General features: G+C 38.4%; 1 protein-coding gene across 13 annotated transcripts in view; it reads right to left on the bottom strand.

Annotated features, from left to right (window-relative positions):
* mecom (MDS1 and EVI1 complex locus) overlaps nt 1-17,966 on the bottom strand; it is a 176,644-nt gene extending 158,678 nt beyond the window's left edge. For 7 of the 13 annotated variants that reach the window (XM_056756375.1, XM_056756382.1, XM_056756378.1 and 4 more), the window contains exons 1-2: nt 13,401-14,014; nt 3,686-3,951 (exon numbers count right to left, since the gene is read on the bottom strand). In XM_056756375.1, coding sequence (XP_056612353.1) covers nt 3,686-3,758 — 73 coding nt within the window. In that variant the 5' untranslated portion in view covers nt 3,759-3,951; nt 13,401-14,014. Of the gene's footprint in view, nt 1-3,685; nt 3,952-13,400; nt 14,016-17,950 lie in introns of those variants that run through there. The other 6 variants (XM_056756379.1, XM_056756383.1, XM_056756384.1 and 3 more) reach the window with 3 other exon arrangements.
* Nucleotides 17,967-26,448: the final 8,482 nt, after the last annotated feature.

The raw sequence follows: 26,448 nt of genomic DNA, 5'->3' as shown, positions 1-26,448 counted from the left end.
CATCATATTAAACCTAATGACATGTGGCACCCCATACGGCACAGTGCTGTATATCAAACTGGCAGGGACTACATCAGCTGTACTTCACTTTTAATATAGAGAAAAATCAATATAAATGCATTGTTTACACATACGCTTATACAGATGAACATCTATAGTATATTAGTAGTGAAATGGGACACTAGATCGAGTTTATAATTACTCTACATATTATCTAATGGACTAGATAAGATCCACATTCACTAATCGGAAATACATCACAACACTGTTTCAAAGAGGGAGGGAGCGACAGAGAGATTAGAGAGACAGAGAGAGAGAGAGAGAGAGAGAGAGAGAGAGAGAAGAGGTACATTATGCACCTGCTGCCCTCTGGAACATAGTGCCCTATATTTCCCTGTGTCACAGCCATCAAATTACAACACAAACACAAAACAAACACACAAATAAAGTTATACACGTTCCTAATGCATATGCCCATACAATCGTTTCCTACATTGTTTCGTGTAAAAGAGGCTGTAAACGCCAACTTTTTTTCATCACAACATAAATCTAAATCTATTTATCTTTATCAACACACTGTCATGCAAGCATCCAGCCTGTAAACTGATCTAAGTTGCACTGCTCTAAAAAAGTAGGAGAATAACAGAGCAATGATTCTCAGTCTATAAGTCTGACATGAAAACCTGCAGTATACAAAAAGGAAATATCATTAGTTCAACATGAAAACAATGAAAGACAAAAGAAAGTCCCAAACATGATAAAAAAACGAACGTGTGTGTGTGCGTCTTACACCAACCCAACGGGGACTCGTGTCCCCATGGGCAGAAAAGGTTATAAATCGATCAGAACGATATTTTATGAAAATCTAAACATGCAAGAGGTTTTCTACGATCTTAAGCTTTAGGGGATAAAATATAGTTTGTACAGTATAAAAATCATTATGCCTATGGACTGTCCCCACGGAGATAATAAACCAGACATGTGTGTGTTTGTAAAACTGCTGAGAGAATGTTATCTGCCCTGTCCTCGTTCTGTCACTCGGGTGGGTTCCGGTGGTCTTTCTCTTTTACTGAATGATATGTGAAATGATTCTGTCATCCACTGACTTTTCATCTGTGTATCCACCACACAGCTGATATAAACCCCTGTCACATCCTTTACATATCCTAAACATTCACACACACAAACACAAAGCACTGCAGGACATCACTTGACAATGACATAACAAAAGCCTCCGTCAGCTTTACAGAAGATTAAACATTTGCATGCATTTGAGAATCACACATGAACTACTGCAGGATGAATTGGGTCAGTCCAGCTAAGGTGATGTATAAAGAAGTGACACGGGTGAAAAGTGAAATGCAAGCGTGTGAGTAATCGACTGGTTTTTAGTGAGAAAAATATTTAGTTAAAATGACTTTTTTTATCCTCAGTCTGGTGTTTTTAACTTTAACACCTCTGCTGTACGTGTAGAAAGTTGCCTGCTTGTGTATACGATTTGACTGTGATTCAATTTAAAATCTCAGTGGAGTGAAAAAAGTGATGTCCTAAAATAACAAAAAATAACCTCTTTGAGAAAGAAAAATATAAAATGATTGTTAAAAATAAATATTTACGTAAGCATACAAAAAGAAAAGGTGTCCATCAACATCAACCTTATGAAAATGTATTTGGAGACGTAGTTATTTTTGAACACTGCTTTTCAGAACATGAATGGCATGAGTGTTCTTCCTTTAAAGTGACTTCATAGACATCATTGATGTCAAACTGTGAGAAATCGAAGCTTAATATCTCTCAGCGCTGACATCATCAGTTACTGGCTTTAAACACACAGAGTACGGTTTGCTTGCCTCATTTCTTGGCAAAACTGTGTATAATTAATCCCGTCTCAAGGAGACTGTAAAACTCTATACTTCCTAAAACGTCCTCAGAGAAGCATATTAACCCACTTCATAACCACACGCAGTCAGGATTAGTTACTGTACTGAGGTCAGCACTGGGAGACATGAGAGCAGAAAGAGTAAAACGTGAAGCATCAAAGGCAATCGCGTGCACACTGGAACAGTAATGGGACCAGTGCAGCTCCCTGTGGCTTCGTGGGATTACTGTGACTTTAAAAGTTAATACAAGCTGACTTGGCTGTCTTTCTCAGGCTTATTTATAAAGGGTTACTGTACATGTCAAGTCCACACTGACACTCTAATGTTACAGAATATAATATGCTTACTACACAGAATGTGAGAGGAACCTGTTGTTCCCATTTACTAACCTTATATAGGTTTGCTTCAATAACTTAGCACAGAAATTTGTGATAGCATATGGATCATTTAAATTAATACTGAATATAGTTAAAGTAAAATAACACTGTAACATTTGAAAATGTTTTTTATATAAATATTTTAATGGAAACCTAATAAAACATCTAAGACATGCCAAAAGTCAACTTAAAGAAAACGGAGATTTGGCCTGTTATGCTTTCCATATACTTGTGTACACTTATTTTAATAAAGAATTACATTGTATAAAAAAATGATATAAAAAATACTGGATTGGACTAAAGTTTGCAAAGTTTAAATCATCACAAGAAAGATGACGTCATCAGGTTGATTTCCCTAAGAGTGCAGCTCTCTTATAGGCTATTAAGTTTAGAGAAAGAATTCTGTTTGTACATTTAAGATGTATATGTATCTATTGACGTAAATCAATCCATAATAAAGAAACACAATTACTTGCACTTCAAAATTGCATGATACCACGAATGAAAATACTACATTTTAACTTCTGCTCTCTTTCCAACAGCCTCTAAATCTCGCCCCTGCAGCGAGGAGTACCGTCGCATGCCTCCGCCCAAACCCAAACGTAACCCCAACACACAGCTCAGCACATCCTTTGATGAGTCTTACATCCAAATCCACAGAAGCAGGGCCAAGTCTGCCTCTCTGCCTCGACGGCCGAAAAAGAAATCAGCATCTCAAAATCAAAGCCCAGCCCCAGCTAGCGACGAAGAGGCGGAGCCTGTTTATATAGAAATGGTGGGCAACATTTTACGAGACTTTGGTCGAATGGACGGAGCCAATGGCGATGAGGAGGACGATCAAGGTGAAAGCGTATATGAGGAAATGAACTACCCCGTCTACGATGACGTAGCTTCATCCTTGGACCACGCCCAATCACGCTGGGAGCAGTGCCCGACTCCTTTGGTGCCAGAAGTAGAACTTACACGCCCCACCACCCCGCGCGGTTCACTCTGTGACATTCCTGCTCCTTTCCCAAATCTGCTCTCCCACCGACCACCTCTGCTTGTATTCCCACCCGCTCCTGCCCAGTGTTCCCCCAACTCTGACGAATCCCCTCTCACTCCACTAGATGTCACTAAACTCCCTGTGCTAGATAACACGGGATATGGCAAGCCTGGATCATCCCCGACTAGTGCTGACGCTGGACAGCAGCTGGACACACAGCAGGTGTCTGCTAAACACCACCATCACCACCACCACCATCATCGTAAAAAGTCAGCTGAGACTAAGGAGCAACAGACGATCACAGCATCAGGCCGATCGTCTGCACCACCCCTGCCATCTGCTCTGTACAAAAGCGGGGGTTCGTCATCAGCGCACGGTTACCCGCGGAGCCACTCTGCCTGCCCGTCGCCTGTTAGCATAGGCCGCGCGTTAACTCCGCTCACCTTGAAACGGCCCCCACCGTACGATGCTCTCATGTCCGGCACGATTCCTCGCAGTGCGTCTGGGGTCCCGCATGGGTCACGTGAAAGCGGGCGGCTCTCCAACTCCTCCAGCGTGCATGGGGGTTCCATGCAAAATGTTTCCACGGCATCGTGTTCTGGAGGGTCCAGCTCAGGGTCGGGGGGTCGAGGCAGTCGTACGCCAACCAGTCCGTTGGATGAGCTTAGCAACCTGTTCACCTCTGGGCGAAACATGCTGAAGAAAGGTTCTGGAGGACGCAAAAGCAAAGAGTCAGCAGATGGTAAGTGTTCAAAACTGGATAAAAGTTTCAGAGAAATACATGAAAGTTATGATCTTTCTTACAATTGAGGAAGGGGAAAGTTCAACCAAAAAGGAAAATTCTTTCATCATTTACTCGCTCATGTCATTCCAAAGTCTGTACGACTTTCTTTCTTTAGCAGAACACAAAAGATATATTGAAAGATGTTGGTTACCAAATAACATTGGCTCCCAATGACCTCAATGGCATGGACACAAAACCACTAAGACATTTCTCAAAATTTCTTCTCTTAGGAACGAAAGTCATACTGGCTGACACGAAGGTAAAACAAATCATGACGATGTATTATTTTTGGGTGAACTTTCCCTTTGAACTATTTTAATAGCAGATTTAATATTCATGCTGGTCTAAACTGCCATGACAAATGCCAACAAATTTTGCAGTTCACTTGAAAAACATTAAATACTCGGTTGACTGCAAGATATCTTGAAGTGTTTGGTAGCCCTCTCAGTTACAACTTTAAAGTAAGGGATGTTGTGTCGGCAAGCAAAGCTTGATCGGGTTTAAAGAGCGTGTGTAATCGTCTTGATAGCTGTAGCTAAGGACATTTCTCAAGTCTTATTGTTGTCTTGTGCATAATCATTATTCAAATCATAATTTATTCTGACGTATTTTGGATTAATGAATCAAGTCCATCATGTTGATTAAAATCTTTCGACACACATGCAGACACACACTAATCCATATTTTATAAAAAGTGAAACATTGATATTTAGTCATTAAGTGGATGCTTTTATCCAAATCGACTTACAAATGAGGTAAACAATGGAAGCAATTGGAACAACATAAGGACAACAAAATGCATAAGTGCATTAAAAGTGGTCTCATATAGCCTACCAGAGTACATATACTGTGAAATATAAATACAGATGTATAAAAATACATACACATTTTATTATCTTAAAAAACACTGAAGCACCACAGCCAGTCAATCAAGTTTTATAGATGCCCAGTATAGCCGTGACATTACACCGCTGTCAGTATGTCTTCCACGGATCTGTGATTTGGGCATGTGGAGGTGTGTGAGATGAACTCACTATATGTGTGTGTGTGTGTGTGCCTGACAGTCAGAGAATGAGGAAAAGTACAGAGCTCTAGAAGTTACAGTTGTTTCAAACTTCAAAAATATTTTTTGAAAATTTCTGGTTTCCTTTTAGACCAAATACTGTATTCATTTATACCAGGTTTGCGGAGAAAATAATTTAGATATATAAAGATAAATGTCTCTTATGCTATTTATATAATACATATTAAAATAATATATTATTAATAGTATGTTTTCTACATTTTATGAATCAAGCCATGTGCATCAATGTGTATCAAGATGATAGTTCAAATAAACACATTTGCTCACTCATGTCAAACCTGTATCACTTTCCTTCTTCCGCAGAACACAAAAGAAGATCTTTTGAAGAATGTTGTTATCTGGAACCCATTCACTTGCACTTGGTTTTGTTCCCATACAATAGAAGTCAACTTTTTTCAAAACATCTTCTTTTTATGTTCTGCAGAAGAAAGAACATCGATACAGGTTTGAAATGATAAGTGAGTGAATAAACTATTTTTATAATGCTCGGAGTCAGACAGCAATTTAATATAATTATTTTTAATAAGGCTATCCTGCAGTACTCAACTGTTTAAAATTTTCTTAAATTAAACGCATATTTAAAGTCTTCATTAGCATAATGATCGCAAAAATGTAATGTATTTCCTTATAATTACAAGTTTGCCTTACAGTGGCATAATTCGGAGATACAGTTATGCTTGTATGGTGCCTTGCTATGATAAAGAGACCTGATCTGAGCAACACAAATCATAATGGCAGATCAACAGACTGGAAAAAGGATCCATAAAAAGCCTCAGGATCTTCAAAACATGTGCCATAAAACACTGAACGCTTTGTGAACTGCTTTCAGTGCTGTTCTATTTACGTTCTGACGCGAAGAGTAACATAACATCCAATGCTCCTTGTGATGTTTATTTTAACACAGACAGGAGCAGCAATCTTAACTTTGTTGTATAAAGCTATAACACTCACAAAGGCAATTGAAATTCAATTCAAATGTTTCCCTAATGACATCACTGCTTTCTATTCCTCCCAAAGCTCACTTATGACATCACTGCTTTCTGTCAGTTCCATACTTTCTTGATGACATCACGGTTTTCATTCCTTCTAATTCCTCATTCCTCCCTCATGACACTACTGTTGACTTTCCAATATATTTACTGGTGACCGTTTTCAAGTGGCTGATCTGTGGCTGAATGTTTCGCTTTTTCCTGATGTAACTTTTAGTCCTTTTAGTTAGTTGGTGTGTGTAAGTTGGCTAGGATGTGTACATTACATCTAAGTGCCGTACGGTATTTGGCGTGGCAATTTTTTCTAAGTGGATCAGCAGAACCGTTTTCTAAGTTGGCTGTTAGGAGCATTGTACAACAATCTGACCCCGTGCACACAGGCAAGACAACATTACTCCCAATGCACACACCTACATAACTTTATCCTCTAATGGTCATTTACAGATTGACTGCTGAATGTATAAGCAGGCTACATTCAGGCATCAACTGTGTGCATGTTAAAAAGCAAATATGATCAATTTGTTTCACTGCTAGTGTAAGTGCTTAACACTAATGACAAGGACAATAATTAAATGTTGACTAATGGAGCAGGACACCACAGGCTAATGGAATTTGCACACAGACAAACCAAGTGTGTGTGTGTTACAGAGAGACAAAGTACGGAAAGTAAGGTTTGTAACCGGTTAGCTAATGCAGAAACAGAACACTATGAATCGCAAACTGAAATGATCCCCCAAGCAGCCAAAGTGAAACCCAAGCGGCTTCAGTCAGTACACATACACGCACCAACCGTTGACATCCCATGATGTCATCTTCAATTCCTATGCCCATAAGTGTCAGACAGCGTAGCTAACCACACGTCTACATGGACGATACGGACGCGTGTTCAGATTCTCTTGCCAGCTGAAATAATTGAAAAGCTTTCATCTGTTAGTAAAGCAATTTCCCTAATGTCTTCAGAGCCAATGATAGACATGATGAATGTGACTGCTAATGGATCCCCTGTAAGGAGGGAGGGAAAGAAAGAGAGAGGGATTAAGAAAGATGGAATGGTAAGCAGAAAGATAAAGGGATTGACTGACATTGGATGATGAAGGGGTGGAGGGGTAAAACATGTATAATAGGTATAAAGGTGTATAGGTGTGAAATCTTGAAATAAAACGCATAGATGGTTATAAGTTCGTTTTTCATATTTATTCAGAACTAATAAAGTTGACTTTTTGCCCACAAGCTTCTTTTTAATTGGCTTGGTGAGCTGCTGTTTGGAGCAGACATATGTTGTCGGTAGGCGATTCCACAAAAGTCATTTAGTCTCTGTAGTGACACCCTGTGGTCAAACATTTGTACTGCTATAATGCAACTGATCACTTAAACGCTTTTGGTTGTGCAAACTCATTCTTATTTAAGCAGACACTTAGGATTATCTTGCACGGTGAAATGTTTGATGTATGGTCTACGTGTGTATCAGCCGAGGCTGAAACTAATTTATGCAAACCCCACAGCCAAAAGACTGAGGTTAAAGTGACAGTTCACCCCAATAATAAAAATTCTGTCCTCATTTATTCACTCCCATATCATTTCAAACCTGTATGACTTTCTTTCTTCCGCTGAACAACAAGAAGAAATTTTGAAGAATGTTGTTAATCGGCACCTATTCACTTGCAATGGTTTTGTGTTCATTCAATCAAAGTAAATGGGTGCCGGCACTACTCGATAACCATCCTTCTTCAAAATGTCTTCTTTTGTGTTCTGCAGAAGAACGAAAGTCATAAATGTTTGAAGTGACAAAAGGTGAGTAAATGAAGACAGAATTGTCATTTTTTGGCGAGCTACCACTTTAAGGTGACCCCCAGTGACGATTTCTTTCCTTTTGTTGACAGGTGAAAGTAAAAGCAGAAGTGACAGCAGAGAAAGAGCTCTCCATAGTTCTTCTCCAAAATCACAAGATTGGGAAACGCCCACAGGACAATCACCCACACCCACCGCCACGCCCAATCGGTTAGGGCGCTCTTCTGTCAGTCCGACCACTATGCTTGGGGGTAGGTCTTTAGGTGAACACTACAAATATAAAAAGATAATCAGATTAAATCTAACACTTCTTACAGAATATAGTATGATAGAAATGTATGAATTGGATATTTAATTCACATACTATCTCCTTTGTAGAAACTAAAGGCGGGTGTAAACTTGGTCGTTCTGCTTCCACATCCGGAGTCCCCTCCCCTGTGGGAACCCCTCAAAGACACACCCCTGACCCCACCGCCCACCAGGGCGGGAGCCCGTGCCAGGTACAACCCCCTTATTCCTCAGAATGAGCAAGAAATCGCATGCGTGTGGAGTTCAACTCCTCTCTCCATGTCTGTCCCTCGCAATCTACCCGGCAATACCTTTCAACCTCATGTCTTTGACCTCTGACCTCACGGCTGTGTGTATATCCGATTCTGTCTGCTGCTTTTCCATTGGCACCGCTGCTAATGCTGTTCCTGTGCGTTTAGTTCGGTTTGGTTCAGTCCTCATTGTCTGTATATGCGTATGTGTGTGTTTGGTTCAGAGCACGGCTGCTTTCCCATCATGCTCTGAAGAGGCTCTCAGACACAGAGTTTACAGGGTTTTATACATCAGGCGGTTTTAGCACTTTAGAGAAGATTTAACAGAATTGACCTGGAATTAGATTGAGAACCTTCTCAGAGCATCTGTGGACATCCTTCCTCTCAACCGGCAACACGTCAGTCTGTCTTTTATGTCACAATGTTTCTGACTGTGTGTTCCACAGACATCAAACTGTGTCAGTGATGCCATGAAACGAAGAAAATTGTCAGGTCCTAAAACCAAACTGAACACAATCTTCCTGTATTAAATTCCACTATGCCACATATGCTTGCATTATAAACGAAACACTAAATTTACATATTTATTAATGTAGTTGCACTGGTAACCACATAAAAACATTACCGTTTCTATTGAACGTATACACTGTTTGATGTTTGTAATGCCGTATTGGAATGAGTTTTTACTTTTTAGAGCTGTTGTATAATGTACAGAAATCCTGTTATAGCATTGCGGATACAATATTGACATCACACAAACATCACAATTAAAGGAACACTTCAGCCAAAAATGAAAATAGTAGGAAAATTGCTTTATACATTTCTTTGTTCTGTTGAAGAAGAATATATTTTGAAGAATGTAGGAAAGCAAATACTTCTGGGGGAGTATTGACTACCTACCGCTGAATTTTCCCTACTATAGTATTCAGCGGTGACCTAGAACTGTTTGGCTACAACCATTCTTCCAAATATCTTTCTCTGTGTTCATCAGAAGAAATAAATGAATAGAGATTAGGGCTGGGCGATATATAGTACGATTCTCATGCTCTCAGTTTCTCAATGATTTACGGTTAAATGCCGCCACATTCGAAAGCCAGAGGGTGCTCTTGCACAGAAACTCAGAATATTGGAAACAGAAGAAGAACAATTTGTTACAGGAAGTGACTGTGTGGTCATATTCGATTGAGAAATGTATTATCGTGAATCGCGATATATCGCCCAGCCCTAACACAGATTTGGAACAACTTGAGGGTGAGAAAATGATGACAGAATTGTTATTTTTGGTGAACTGTCCCTTTAACTGAAAATGCACACTTTGTTTATTGTATATAATTGTGGCACTATAAAACAAATTTCACTTACACACTATATAGCAATACTGTTTCCAGAATAAATAACAAATTTTTAATAATGCAGACAATGCACAAAATAGTAACACTATCTTTCCTATCACTACAAGGTATTTATGTTTTATTTTTGGTAGTGACTGTACTGTAACTAACCCAAATAAACGAGAACCGCGGGATAAACTAACCCAAACTAAGCAAAACACTAAATAAAACCTTCTTAAATTACATGTTCTACATTTCCTCGTCCACTGTAGTCCTTGTTTGTCTGCTGCTTCCTTTCTTAAAAGCACAAATGAATGTGTGTGTGTGCATGTCTGAAATATTGTGCATCATGCGTGCAGGTCTGAGACTTGTGTTGCTTGTGTTGTGTGTAAATGAATAAGTCTGAAAGATGGTGTGTTTGCAAGTTTAGAACAAACTGAACTGCAATACATAATACAATTAATCTTGATAAAGTAAATAATGACTTTTTAAATAAAATTGTTCATTTTAGTAGTCTATCCCTTCACTATTTAGTGTTAGAATACCAATTCAAACATTCTCTTACCCTCCTTACCCCCTTGCCATCCCATTAGATGCCCCCAATGCCATGGGCATGTGGGGACAGCACCATGATGGAGATGATAGAGAAGAAACGACACCTGTGCAAAGAGATTAAAGCCAGGCAGAGACCTTCAGACAAACCTCTGTGCAAGCAAGACAGCATGCCCATCCTCCCTAGCTGGAAGAAGACCAACGGGGGAAAGAAATACGGCCCCCCTCCGTATTCTACCCAAACCACTGTATTCTGGGACACTGCTATATAATGGGTGACCAGCAGTACGCGCCCATGGTGATGCACAGACACGCCCACTGAGGGGGGGCGTACACAAACACGGATTGACAGCTAACAGAAACAAAAAAATATGTGAAGGATTATCAAATCTCCCTGGTTTCCTATCGTTGTTTATATTTGATATTTTTATATTGAAAATAACTGTCTTAAATATGGTTGTATAATTAGCGGTTTTATAAAGAGGAGCTCTCCAAATGATTAGAAAACAGACTGAAAATCGTACACTTTTACCCTATGAGATATTTGTCCTCTTTGAAATGGTATTTCTATTTATTTTCTATCTTTTTTGGGGGCATTTATATATTTGGCACTCATCTGTGTGTCTGGGGAAATAATCTATAATGTGTGGTGAAATATGTGAAGTAACTCCATTGAGAACACCATTGTTTTTATGCCTATGCATTTGGTTATTCGGCATGGATGGCATTTTTTTGTTTGTTTGTTTCATGGATGGTATTTTTTTCATACGGAGAGTTTATTTGAAATTAATATATATTTTTGTGTCTGTACGTTAAATGTCGGACTGTGGGGTTTCAAGCTGTTGTTCCTATGATTTCTGGATTGGACTTGAAGGGAATGGTTATGAGTTTTATTAGTTGGACTGGATTGTGAGATTATCCGTCTGTTTTTACAGGTTGTTGGTCATATCAACTGTGAGATACTGGCAGGTGCATTCAATTGTGAGCCTTAAAAACTCACAAACTCATTATATTAGCTGCTCTGTGACCTAACATTTGGTGCTGTTCAACTCCTTTCTTGAATGTCCAACTTTAAACAGCTATATGACAGTCACACACGTGTACCTGTAAAAACCCCAAGGTGCTAAGTCAGTTAGCACACACTAAATTACAGTTACGGTTACATGATCAGGGAATGGATGATGACATATTCTGGCAGAGTTACAGGCCGAGGCACCAAGCTGTGACCGGGGTGAGAGGTTTCGTCCATCACAGTGGCTTTCATAAATCTGACCGTACAACACGTCAGATAAACGTCTAATGCAGACGGCATCCTTGTATGAACCGGTATGCAGACATACTGTCACTTTTCACATTCGTATTTCATCGCCAGAAGAGGCAAGGGCATGCGTGAGGCAATATCGTTTTCTAAAAGCTTTCTGGAGAGAATACACAAAGGCTCCGCTCGGAACGAAAAACACAGCTTGTTAATGATCGGCATCAAGGTCATACCCAAAGCTCTTTCACAGTTTATCACGATCGCCAGTATAATCGAACACACTTCATTTAAGAACTGAGAAAGAGAGTTATTAGAAGCACTTGCCTAACCTAGCAATAGAGTAGATGCCTTTTTGTATATATGGCTTGAACCGATGTTTGCCAAGCTAGACGCATTAGTTTAAATACGAATGGTTTGAGATGGAGTGGATTTGCATTGCCCTTTCAAGTGGACGGAAACGTTCTTATTTTTGCTCAAAAACGATATAGTGTAGCCCAATGAGCATTGATCATGTGTTGGTGCCACAAAGCCATTAGCTGTCTTTTCAGTCGGCCATTTGAAGGACCAATGATGATATTTGTCTGCCAATGAATAGTGGTGACATACACGTCCAGTGTACCGTGACGGCCATGGAGACACTGTGCTCTCTTTTTCTTTGCACTGATATGGGCAGGACTGTGATGTCATGCTAAAGCTCTTATTGATATCTGCTCAGGTGAGGAAAAGCCACACCCCTAAAGATGGGGCTAGAGGTGTGAAGCCCCTCCCCTTCCACTCATCACATTCCAGATAAAACATTTGCTCATCCAACATACACTCATAACAGCTTGAATTCACATTAAACTATGTACGATTGCACATAAATGCAGGCACTTTTTACCAGATTGCATAAACACACATATTCACACAAAATACACAGACACTCATATACGTGAACAAAGCTGTCATCCAAGTAAAAAAGCATTGCCTTGGAGACCTGGGTTCACTGTGACTTAAAAGAAACTTTTGCGAGGGGCTTAAAGGTCAGAGATGTCTTAAAGGTTCACAAGTGTAGGAATCTAACAACTAGCATCACTATCAAAAGTCACGAAAAGAAAAACAATGTGTTTAAAAGTAAAAAAACAGCCCAGCAGTAACATTTATTCACCAGTAGAGGGCAGTAGCATCCAAATTCGCATAGATACTCTGTAGTGTGCACTTAAATGTATTACTGTACTTTACTAAGTATGTCAAACAAATATAAAGGCACACACATAACAGCATGTCATACCATGTCAAACTCACCCCTGTCTCTTATTTGTATTTGCATGTCAGCGTTAGAATAAAAAAACGCGAACAAAATTATAATGTGACTTTTAGATGTAAACGTAAGAAATCAACACCTTAAAAAAGAACAACTTCACCTGAAAAACTTGAAAGAGAACTTTAACAATGTCACATAGAAACAGAAGTCCATGGATCTTATAGTAAATATAACCATCAAAGTAAAATATTCAGGTTTTGAGACGACACATTTTTATTGTGGCTATAAGGTAGCCAGGTTATCTGAACCAATTGAAGTTTGACAACTGAAGTTCTCATTTAGAGCCGGAGTTTAAACCAGGCAGACGTCACTCAACAGAGAATTCCAGCGGTCAGAACCTAAAATCAAGCTTGACAGTTTCTTGGGCACTTGTGAGTTCTTTGATGCATTCTAATGTGAACTGTTGTAAAATGTGAAACGGTCTAGAATACGGGTTTTTGTGGCATGTGTTGAGAACTCTTTTGGAGTTTGTTCTTTAACCCTATCAAAACCATCACGAGTGTCACAAACAAAATGAAAGAGCAACTTACTGTACCAGTTCCTCCAGAGTATTTAGCAGTAACTTTGCAGTGCACTTATATTTTACACAAGCGAAGGATCTTCTGATGTACAAAATGTTCTGTTTGCCTAGATGTTGGAGAAAAAAGCACACAATGAATCGATGTATACTATATTTAATAAAAAAAAATGAATTGTAAAGTACCTTAAAAGTGGAAAGTGGTTGACATATAGCAGTAAAATGGCATACAAACTCCTCATCCACACACACTTTCTCTCATTGCAATTTGGGGTTTTGCAGTATGTAAATATATAAGTGGACGTTTGTTGCACTATTGGAGTGTGACATAAGCACAGTTGTTTCCAAGTGTGTGTGTGTGTGTGTGTGTCTTTTGCACTCTGAAGTGTTGGAGTCTACCTTTTCTAGTATTTTTATTTAAGAACGTTAAAAAAAAAAAGAGTACGCTAAAAGAGTATGCTTATGTAACACTGTCTTTCTTTTCAATTATTTCCAGAGTATGACAGAAATAAATACATATGTTTTTGCATAGCGCTGTCTGAGTTGTGTGTCCTTGCTTTGTATGTGTGGTTGTTCAGGTCGTTGGGTCATGTTTTTGTCCTCACTCTCTCTCTCTGTCTCTCTCACTGTATGGAACAGAAGCCAGAAGGTTGAGAACACATTCATCTTATGACCTTACACTCCCACTACAGACATGTAGAAATAATGTAAGCCATGACACGGTCTGCCCTGAGCTAGTTTTGTTTAGATATTTTATCTAAATTTAACCTGACAACATGTGAGTTCCCCATACTGTAACGCTGCACTTTCCTTACACAAAAAGAAGAGAAATGATGTCAATATCTGCCACAACAAACTATCTACAATTAAACTACAATGAACAAAACAATCAACTAAAATAAACAATGGTTTTAATAGACAAAATAAAGAAAGGCATTACAACGAGCTTTGTGCTTTAAAATCACTTACTATCCTTTGTGTCTGTGCAAAATTATTCTGTATGAATTCTCATAGACATATATGTGAATTCCTGTCAGGACCGCAGGTAAACACTGACGTGCGCAGGAACATGAGATGACCTTTCACCTCTCGACGTCATAATCAGAAATTCATCCGCCTTTTACTCTAGTCCAGCGGTTCCCAATCCTGGTCCTCGCGACCCCCTACTCTGCATATTTTGTATGCTTCTCCTACCGCTTCGGAGGTTTGTTTAATACGCCCATAAGAGCCCTGCGAAGTAAACATCACTAGATATTCTGCCATAAATCCCGTTCGAAATGTGGATAATGTTGCGCAAATCTCAAAATTACGGTTAAATTACCCTTCAATCTTCCGTAGTAAGTTTTGTTCTTCGTGTTCTTAAATTAACGTCAGACGATTTCATGTGTGCAGGGAGTAGAGAGCAATGAACACAGTTCAGGGAACACGTCAATGGGAACGCGGTTCATTCATTAAGCTCTCTTCTAATGAGCTAGAGATTTAAATCAGGTGTGTTAAACAAGAGAGATACACAAAATATGCAGAGCGGTGGGTCGCGAGGACCAGGATTGGGAACCGCTGCTCTAGTCCCATCTCAAAAAGTCCTCCATTTTAAACATACTGAATACAAATCGTATTGAAAGAAAATGCTATCATGCTATTTCGATAAATAGATTTATTTTTAGGCCACTTACCGTTTCATTAGCCTTTATGTTTGTCTACAAAGCGAAATTCACACACTTCCAACAATTAAGAAAACGTCGTCAGATCAAAAGATTGGAAAAGGAATATTTAATTGATATATTTATCCATTATTTGAGCAATACATTTCGTATTATTTGGAGACTAAATAACATACCGAGTTATTTATCTTTTATCTTTGCTACTGACATTAAAGGTACAGTTTCTCCGCTAACGGGCGCACGATCAAAACAACAACAATCGCGTATCTTGATGACAGAAGCAGGGAATGATGGGATTTGTTGTCTTCAACTCCACCGCTAATGGTACCGCTGATATATCAATCAGACGGGAACGAGAAATCGTGTTAGCGGAAGAGGTAAAGTAATAAAGTTTTATAAATGTTGCGTTTGATGAAGTCATTTTATTTCATTATAATGAATTAGACCCGAGTAATGTAAGGTTTAAAACTAAATTGTTAGTCATAGATCTTACAGTAATTGTCCAGATGGTGTGATAACACTGCGCAGTGTTAAGTGTTCAAATCAATCATAGTAAAAGTTATTTTGAACGTTCCCACATCATTTGCAATAATTGTAGACGGACAGACGGTACAAACTACTTCCGCATCTGTCTACGACAGTGTCACGTGGTTGCCACGTCAGTAAAGGTGGTAACAAAGGTTAACGTGGAAATGACGTCATTGCCAGGCGAATAAACGTCCCCGGTCCACTGTCTAGAATGGCGATTTTCTCAGGATTTAAAAGCAGGTGGAAACATTTTAGATATTGTAAGTACTCAGATAAAAAATATATATATAACATTGGCCTAGTGGTTTTTGCATATTTTACTGCAACTTTCTTACAAACTGTTCCTTTAAAGAACAAATTAAGGGTTTGGTTCCACAATGAGATAACTCCTTTTTGCGATGCTTTAAATTATGTTATCGTGTTTTTACTGTGTTTATTGTGTCAGTTAGCTCTTTTTTTTAATATAAATTATGGCTTAAATCAAAACCAACCAACTGCAGTTTGATTGAATTTTTTGTAATACTCCATAAAAAACATTAAAAAAAAAATGCTTCTCATTTTGGAAGCAAACTTTTCAAATACAGTTAAATGTTTGCTAACATGAACCGTATCAATATGCACCACTAGATGGCATCTCACTTTATCGATGAGCATTATTCTCAAACGCTGAATTAAAAAAGTATAACACGCGCTGCACGTGCGTGTGTGTGGTGTGTGTTAGTATGTGCACAGCGCTACTAACAGATATGACCACCAGGTGTAGGTTACATGGAAAATATCCTGTCAGCGATCGAATCAGAGCTACCAGCATGCACTCCTTCACTTTAACGGCACACACTTATTTCCCTCCACAGACCCGAGTGTTTCCACTGCACTGTGAGTGTGTGTACAAGTGTGTGTGACGGTCCTACCCCAGGGCAAAAGCCTGTTATTCACTTTAAAAGAGCATTCCTTAGCCTACCTCCACCAGGAGAACCTATTCATAAATTCTTCCATATGTTGCGTCTCTCCCTCTCTCTTTGGTTCTGACTTCTCTTTATCTGTTCCCAGCATGTCTGTCTCCTTCCCTTTATTCTATTATCCATCCCTCTTTCATTCATCACTCAACATTTTTTTTTACTTCAACGTTCAGACCACCTCCCAGCTCTCTGACAACAACCAAAAAAAAACCTGTGAAAGAGCGAGGGAGACAGCTTGGGGCAATGTGAGGCATGGGACTGTTTTCCCCTCCAAACTTCAGATCTCCCCACTGAACCCACTGACCCCCATACCCCTCCCCACACACACAAACCCCCGTCGGACTAATCCAGGCATTTATCAGCCCAAATAGAGGCTCAGATAATCATTCCACCCCCATGAGATCACCTCTCTACCACCCCTGAGTGTGTGTGGATGCATTTGTGCGTTTGTCTTCCCCTCAAACCTCAGAACGGCACACAAAGGCGCAGGGAAATACATGACATCTTTCTAAAACAGCACACGGGAGTACTTAAAACTCGTAGGGGCTCTGTTAAGAACGTGTAGGGAATTGGTGCATGCTGCTTGAATCCTAATAATAATCAGCATCTGTCTTGTTTGACAGTAAAACATTCAGACTTGTTTAAAGAAGATACATGAGAAGTTAAACTCTATAACAGGGGTATTCAATTAAAATTCCAAGAGGTCCAGTCTTTATATTTTCTTCCAAACAGAGGTCCGGAGAATATGTTTTTTTAATGTTTTTATAAATATTTAATCAGTTTAGCCCTGTTATATATATATATATATATATATATATATATATATATATATATATATATATATATATATATATAAGATATGATCTCTTATCAGGCCATTCATTATTATTTTGTCTAATAATTCATATTTGTAAATAATAAAACTCCTGACAACTTACAAACAGCAAATGTAGTGTAACAATTAAAATGCTCTTATCATAACCAAAAAACAAAAGTACTTACTAAATTAACCTTTCCATACAACTACCTCTATTTTTAAATAATTTCCCAATTACAACGTTGCTCATTATAAAATGTGACCCTGCTTGTAAAACCCAGCAAGTCTTTCAACTGTTTTCTTAATAAGATCATCCTAAAGAATAATTGTGAAAAACAACAACAATTTAATCAATTTTGACTGAATAATGCCATTTCAAAGATTGAAATCTTAGTGAAATTGTAGCCTGGGTTTCCACATGGACACAAATGTTTACATGCTGATCAATGCTAATGCTAAATTGAGATAAAAACGTCATGGTTCATAAAATATCACATCTGGTCGAAAGGTTGGAGACATATAACGAACAGTAAACAGACTGTCGGATACAAATACTTTATTATTGCTGCATTTAGTGTACTGTTGTGTGTCCATTTACCTGGTCTACGTGTCTGGACTACTGTTGTTCAAATAAACACGTGTCTGCTGCTCTTCATACGGCGTGTCTTTTTTGGCGGGAGAGAAGCCGCGCGCGCGGAACGGAAATGGAAACGTTAAATTGAAGCACGTTTGGCGCTAGATAAAGATATAGCGGGAAAATATAAATGACATAAACGTTCCTGAGAGCGCGTGGGATGTGATTCTCCGTTGTTTAGAAGCGGGGCTCAATTTGAACAACGGAAATACTAAAATGTTTTAAATGGTTTATTACGTTTTCCTTATCCCAGACAAATTCACAGTTTAACAGTTGTTTTTTCCGACACACTTCTGTTATGAGCACCGCTAACGGGGAGGCGGTAATGTATGTTTTTATCAAATTAATTTGCTATTAAAGATGAAATTTGAAATATTGAGGACTTTTGTTTTTGGTCTGTGTCAAGATATAGCCTATTGATGAAATTAATACTCTCTGAAGCACCCTTAATGTTTTAATGTATTATTCAACTTTTATTTTATTATAACTTAAAAATAAAAATACCTGTTCTATTAGTTTTCTGTATTTACTGTTTAGAATCGTTAGATTAAATGTTATGCTTTAACTTTATTTTATGAAGTACTGACAACATTTCTTCGGAATTCCAAATAAAGTTTTATTTGCATTTATCTGTAGAAAGTTAAAACCAGTGCTCGAATTGAAGGGGGGCTGGGGGATCCGGGATCCCCGTAAGGCATTAGGGACCCCCATAAGAAGAAAAAAAAAACTTTGGGGGTCCCTCAGATATTTGTATTTGAGTCAAAATTATAATGACAAATGTGATTAAATTCATGCAATGAATATTTTGTAAATTTTGTGAATTAATTATTTACAATAATTTATGTTAAGATGTTTATGGGCTAGTTGTCCTGTCTCTTTAAATTTAATTCACCCCGCCCCACGTCTAAAGACCGCTTAGTGAAACGGCGAAAGACGCTTGTTCTTTTATAGAAGCCGGTTTTTAATAAATAGTATATAGTTATGCATATCATAATCAGTATTTTGTATAAATTGTTTTTTTCGAGACTAACCCCCACAAAAAAAAGTCTTATGAGTCGGTAAGCGTGTTCGGGTAAAATAAACCAGAAAAGCACAAAAGGCTTTCCTTCCATACAAACAAGTCTCACTGTCTAACCAACTCATAAACACACAGATATTAAAAACAAAAACACTCGCTGTTGCCAGCCAGAAAACTCGTTCCCTGTCATCTGCTGGCGAGCTCCATGCCTCGACATCACATTATATAAGACAAAGCCCACCCCCCGCACACACACCACACACACACTGTTGAATAGTCTGCCTGCTCTTTGATCTGTTAGGCTGACAGTGGCACTTGTCCAGGGTCATGAGTGGAAATAATGACCAGAGAGAGTTCACTCCAGGAAGGGCACCCCCCGTCCCATCCACACACACTCACATCAGCGGGGTCATACGGGACAATGGGGTCAGCCCTACCACATCTACTAGCAAAACGTGGAACTGACTTCCTATAAATGAGACCGCAGGCCAAGATGAGGAAACTCGTCAAATGTTTCCAGATTTCACACTTAGCCTCTCACACACAAACAGGCTTTCAAAGATATATTGGTGAGGACCTCTCCATAGATGCAGTGTTATTTATAGACCATTGACGTAAAACAACATTGGTCCAAACAGATCTCATACCCGGTTGACTCCCATAGTATTTTATTTTCCCTACTATAGCAGTAAATGGGCGATGAGGTCTGTCTGGTTACTGGCATTCTTTCAATCTTCCTTTGTGTTTAGGAAAACAAGGACAATTATACAGGTTTGGAACAACCGGACGGTAAGTAAATGATGACAGAATGTGCATTTTTGGGTGAACTGTCCCTTTAACTTAACAAGGCCTTAAATGAGCAATGTGGTGATTTTAGCGGCAGCTAGCAGTAAGGTTGTGAATTGCAACCAATGGCTCACTTCCCCCTGCCTCGAAGCACTATGGTGGCTGACACTGAACTAAGATGTCGTCACGTTCTCGCTTCTTTGCCGAAGGAGATAACATATTTACGAAACGCGCTCTGTAGAGCAGTTTGTCCATTTAGGGCTACTGTGGAAACAACATGGCGAATTCCATGTAAGGGGACCCACGGTGTATGTAAACAGAAATAGCTTATTCTAAGGTTATAAAAGGGTCTTGTTCCCGTATAGTTGCTTGCAGCTATATTAAATTGCATTTCTGTCAATAGATCTTCAAAAAATTACAAAACACCTTTAAAATCTTTGATTTCGGACACTTGGTGAATCCGAGCACAGTTTGCAACATGCTTATTTACAAATTACAGATCTCGGAAAACAGAGACACTCAAACACGCACAAAAATTATGTGTTCTCAGACTTTTCTGTCTCTTTCACACAAACACACACATGTTGTATTCTCCAAACTAGTGTGTTATGTAAACGTGAATGTATGTAGGTCAGTTGTAGCCCGTCTCCACACGGCGTCAGACTGTGTAATGAGTCCTGCTGTTCTGTCTGTATTACCCATTACATCACCCCAAACTAAGCGCCCACACACAAACAGACTTGCTCATGTCTACTGCGTGTTCATATGTCCTTCATTACAGTAAACAGGACGGCACTTGTTGTTTTTTCATTGAAAGTGTGAGACTCAGTCTTGGCCATTGATTGCTGTGACGCACATGCAGCCGTACCACACTCCCATTGTATTTGTGTGTATACATTAATGTGTATGTATGTGTGTATGGATCAATAAATACATGGGTTGTTGGATGTAAAGTGACTGTGTGTTCACGTATATGTAAAATCTAAAATAAAGGCAAATATTGGCAATTGAAAAAAAAATGTTAATTTCTCATAATGATGTGTTGCTACTTTGAAACCTTGCATGTCAAATTTAATGTCGCTTTTTGGGTCAAAGTTCAGGGGTCATAGGTGATGGGGCACAGCAGGTCTGATTGGTGTTTCTATTTGAAGCACCGTGTGAAAATGTAGACAAAACACACACACACATATATGTTTTCCCCAAACTCTTATTGAGCAACAAATTCATCATTTTTTTCAGTAACTTTGTGAGAGGCAAACAAGTTATTCTTTATTATCTTATTTGTTTTGATATGGAACACAGAGAAGAAAATGGTTTTATGTCTAAATATGATGAGGGGTCCATGTCTGATTCACAGTAAATGTTACATCTCTGAATAATGCATTTATATTCCTTCAGACACCAGTATGAGTATAGTAACCTCAGCCCTGCCTTAAAATATTTTACAATGACTATTGTGATAGGCCTAATCATTTCTGTCCCACTAGTGGTGTCAATAGGAATTACACTAGCTTCCATCCCCCCATCTACTGGTCATTCAAACAGTCCCATCCCAAACTAGCACCAACGGTTGAGATAGTTTTTTTAAGAATTTTTTTATTGTTTATCCTTTTTTATTTGTACTGTAAACTGACCTTTGCGTTCTTCATAGTTTATTTTCATTATGCTTCATAGTTTGTCTTTTATTCTATATCCATTCATATCTTATTACATTTGTAATTTATTTAATCAATCGTCTTAAATCATAAATTCTATTCTATTTACATGTATTTTATTTCACTTTTCACAACAATACATACTTTTTAAAGCAGCTTTATGAAAAATACAATTAATTTTTAAGGTATGTAAGTTAAAGTATTTAAAATGATCAAAACTAATGTGCATCCTAAAGAATGATAATGTGATCATGAAGAATAAAGGAAAAATGTTCCAGTTTGAAATTAGTTTTATTTTGGTTGTTTACAGGGATGATATCTTGCGAATACGTGTTTTTATGTGTCTTTGATGTGTCTTATAAGTTGCTAATGCATGTATTTGACAAGTAAAATTGCAAAAATGTAAGTGTCGGAACAAAAGATGTTTTCTGATTAAAAGCTTGATAAGACTAAATAAGACCTGCATGAAACGCCTCGTGTAACCACACCCCCACAAATCTATGAAATGGTATGATTGGACTAAGACCGCCCGAATCATACCACAAAGTGACGTACATGCGTGGGGGTGTGGTTACACGAGGCGTTTCAGGCAGGTCTGGGTTAGATAGAATGCATCTTTTGTTCGGACACTTACATTTTTGCAATTGTACGTGTCTAATACATGCATGGGCAACTTATAACACACTAAAAACACAGAAAAACATGTATTTCTGCCATATGACCCCTTTAAACATTTGTTAGTGAGTGTGTTTGTTTTTAAGTGGCCTTGCGAGTGTGTGGGTGCACACGTGGTGGGTGTACGTGCTGCAGGAAGTGTCTCCACTAGGAATCTGTTGAGGGGTTAAAGAGCTGGACCGTGTTGTTAGCATGGAGGTTGTCGTGGTAACAGGAGTGGAATGTGAGACCTGCTGTCCCTTAGTGGGGCCGCACTCAGAGCAGGGGCTTGTGTGAGTATGTAACTGAAGGGAGCAGGCCAGGGGTAGCACATGCTTGATGGTCGTCCTGGAAATTGCCTCACCATCCTGACGGATTTCTCCATATACAAACACATATGGATTCGGACGAGACATCCAATCGTGTTCAATCGGCTAATGATATTAATCTGTTTATCAGAGGTTATCTGTTTAACCACAAACAAACCTGTTGATATTATTCAATTTCAAGTAAAACACATTGCACAAAAGTGCTTATTTACACTTTCACTACATCTTCATGCAAACATTCTTATGGTTATCAAGGCTACAGGCCTCACAATGTTTTTCAATCTTATAAAATCATTATTTATTTCTATTCATTAAGTATGTCCCTTTAAACTTAGACTATGAAAAAGAATTAATCAGGCAAAAGTAAAAACCGAGCTTTACCTTTAATTACATTTGCATATACAAATCAAAACACAACGTTCACTTTTTAAGTCATCCACATAACTCTGGCAACGTTTTGTGTTTGTTCTCTTCTTTGTACTAGCCCCTCCCTCGCCCGAGGGCCACGATAAAGGTTCTCCTGTCCTTTCTTGTTCTTACGTCGTCATCATAATGCCTGTCTCGTGAGCAAGAGGTTACATTAAGGACTTCCAATAAATTGCGAAGAGATGCATTGCGAGATAGGATTTTTGGAAGGAAAACTAAACGTTTACAAAACACAATTCTATTTTCATTCAAACTTTCTGTTAAACTTAAACTTCCTACTTTAGTTCACTTAATGCAGAAAATTAAGCAGAATTATTGATGACGTGTGTACTTCGTATGGGTTTGTACAATCACTGCGAACTGAATTTGAATAATACCTATGGGTAGTCAAAACAGTACGTTTTACATAGTATGAGTGGGAGTAGTTTGAATGCATTTCGGACATACTTACCACACCATGCGTTATGGTCATGTGACCTGTATGCTCTTTGAACTATGATGTATTAACAACAACATATACGTGAGCGTTGATAAAAACATGATTTAGTTACGAGAAATTCCTTTTTTTTGCACTTACATTAAGAGCGGGCGTTCCACAAAAAAATTCTGCTCAGTATTTGATTTGATTTTCTTTTGAAATTGAACCATTGCCCAGCGCCCGTGGCATCATGGGATAGAAAAGTGTCCATCCATACTCAGGAATCTCAGAGGAAGTAGTAGACCGTTCGGGTATTTCTCGCCTACTGTTTTTCAAGTGGGTTTCGGACATACTATTCATGACTCATACTAATTTTCGCCTACTTTATAGTATGGAAGTAGCCGATTTCGGACGCAGTGTATGTTTTTTTTGCCTAATAAGCAAATATGAGAATGTTCCCTTCCACCACTTGCTCATAAATACCAAAAGTTAGGGTTTGGCTGGTTAATTTCAGTCCTTGCTGGTAGATGTCGTGACCACTAACCAATACTGTAGCTCTCTTTAAGTATAATTATCTCTCAACCACCTGTCTCTGACTAGCAATTGCAAATCATGGTTTTATTGAGGTGTGACATATAATGACAACAACTTAGCAAAAAAGTACAAACATCTGTTTCAGCTCTTGCCCAAAAAAATACGGAGGATGATTGTTTGGCAACAAAATTAAGAGCAAAAGTATTTTAAATACCATTTGTACGCTGTTGTCAATCTTTATTATGGTTTATATTATAAGGAGGAACAGATTTATGCTACGAAACTCAATCTAGGTACAGTGTGTTTGTATGTGTGATGTACAGTATATCAAAGTAAAGCTCCTGGTGGCCATGCACACCAGTAACTCAAATTACATTCATCCCGCTTGACCACAGGTGTCGATGAAAAGATTCTCCTCTTTTTCTCTCTTACAAACATGCACGCACAAACACACTGAGTTGTGGAATGCCGATTATGATCTGATCAAAGACTTTACACCCTCCCTCAACAATACACACTATAGTGCTGTATGTGTCTGTGTGCGCATGTGTGTCGGTCTCCTCTCTAATGTTATGACCCAGAGAACACAAAAGGTCAGTAGAACACACCACACCTTAGAGCTGTTACACAACAAACATGTTTATTAGAACGTGCGTGTGTATTCCCATCAGAAACCAAAAGCTTTTGAAATGTCAGAAGAACAGAAAGTATCCCAAATGTCTCTATGCGTGTACTCAATGTTAAAGTAATACTTATGCAATGATTCCGTGTCAACCATTGTGCCAAGAATAACTTTAGAATGTCACACACACATACACACCTGATATCATTTTTTGTGATTTCAAACTCACACCCAACACTTTTTCTTCTATTAATTAAAGGGATATATCACCTAAAAATGAAAGAGAGACTCATCTAAGGGTGAGTAAAAGACTCATCCGTCATCTTTTACTCACCTTTAGATTTTTTTCAAATCTGTATAAATGTATTTGTTCCCTAGAACAGAAAGAAAGATATTTGGAAGAATGTTTGACATTTTCAGGTCCGTGACATCATCCACTTCCATACTAGGAAAAGCATTGACATTTTTAGTTCTGTTCAACACAAGAGATATTTTGCAGAATATAGGAAAACAAACAGTTCTGGGGTAAGTTTGACTATTTCATTTTTCCTATGATAGTCAATAGTGTCCCAGAACTGACTTAAATTCTTCTTCTCTTTGTTCATCAAAACAAAGTAATGTATACAGATATGAAATTACATTAGAGCGAGTAAATAACGATAGAAGTTTCATATTTGGGTGAACTATCACTTTAATGGGATCTCTATGACATCACAGGAACGCAGGTCAATGACTTCATTAACATGGATCTATTACATCATAATAAGAAGGCGTCAACACTTCCACTTGTTTTGGAATGATAAACAGCCACTGTGTGTGTGCGCGCATCTATTTTATAATATAAACAAAACTGGGTTATGATTTAAATCCCGCGTCACAATCTCAGTTACATAACTGACAAACAAACACAAACACACTTTTGAGAAAATGCAGATTGTGTTTTAGTTTTTATTTTGTAGCCTTCTAAAGTGACGCTACGCTTTCTTTCCTTCTCTCTCTCTCTCTCTCTCTCTCTCTCGGTCTTCATTTTCTGTGAGCTTTTGTGTCCAAGTACTGACAATGCCTTAAGGAGTTACAGTAGCTTCTATCTGTGACAGTCACCTCTCTCTCTCTCTCTCTCTCTCTCTCTCTCGCTCTCTCAAAACTAAACCCGTTTCATAGATTTTATATAAAATAAATAATGCATATATTATATACTGTATGCCGTCCATGTTGCTTACATTCGGCATAAAGTAAACATCTGTACATTTTAAAATCTGTAACCTTAAATCTGTAAACTTCTTTCTACATAAATTTTTCTGGCTAAATTAATGAAAAAGTAACAAAGATGTGGCCCACTAGATTAACACACAATGGCTGAATGACAAACACATGAACAATGTAAAGGGGTTTATAATTATAGGCTACATGAACGCATAGTTACCATGGTACCATATACAACATCATCATATCAGCCAGTACAAGATACTTTAAAATCTATAATTAAATTATAGATAAAAACATCCTACAAGTTCACTGATAAAGAAACATCACCTGTCATGATTTTTGAGTTGACTGTGAGCCAGTAATGGAGATGTTACCAATGAGGACCTCACGGCAGCACAAACACATTCATGCAAGTGATTTATTGTGTGCAGTGACCTAAACCGACACCTCTCCCTGTGTGCCCGGTAAATCTCAACCGCAGAGGAATCTCTTGACAAAACCGCTCAGACAGGAAGTTCACACAAGGGCTGTGGTTTGAGGAGTACTGTACTATCAGTTATCTCTAACCAACCAAGAGATAACACACAACGCTCTTATCAAAATAAGGTTGTAGTACTGTCCTCTAGTAAAACCAACTCTCAAAGTTGAGGTTATCACATAAAAACATATTTGTTTTACTTTTCCCATATACATGTAGAAATATTACAGTTGTATTGCTTAAAAGTGAATATAAACTTGTTTTCTTTGCACTTTTTGAGGTCTGAAAAATTACAGAACATCTTACTTTTCCACCTTAAATTTGTCCTGTTTATAC

The sequence above is a fragment of the Triplophysa dalaica genome, chromosome 9, assembly GCF_015846415.1.
Source record: "Triplophysa dalaica isolate WHDGS20190420 chromosome 9, ASM1584641v1, whole genome shotgun sequence".
In the NCBI taxonomy this organism is placed as follows: domain Eukaryota; kingdom Metazoa; phylum Chordata; class Actinopteri; order Cypriniformes; family Nemacheilidae; genus Triplophysa; species Triplophysa dalaica.
Note: the sequence above shows the minus strand (reverse complement) of the source record. Positions and strands in the feature narration are given on the sequence as shown.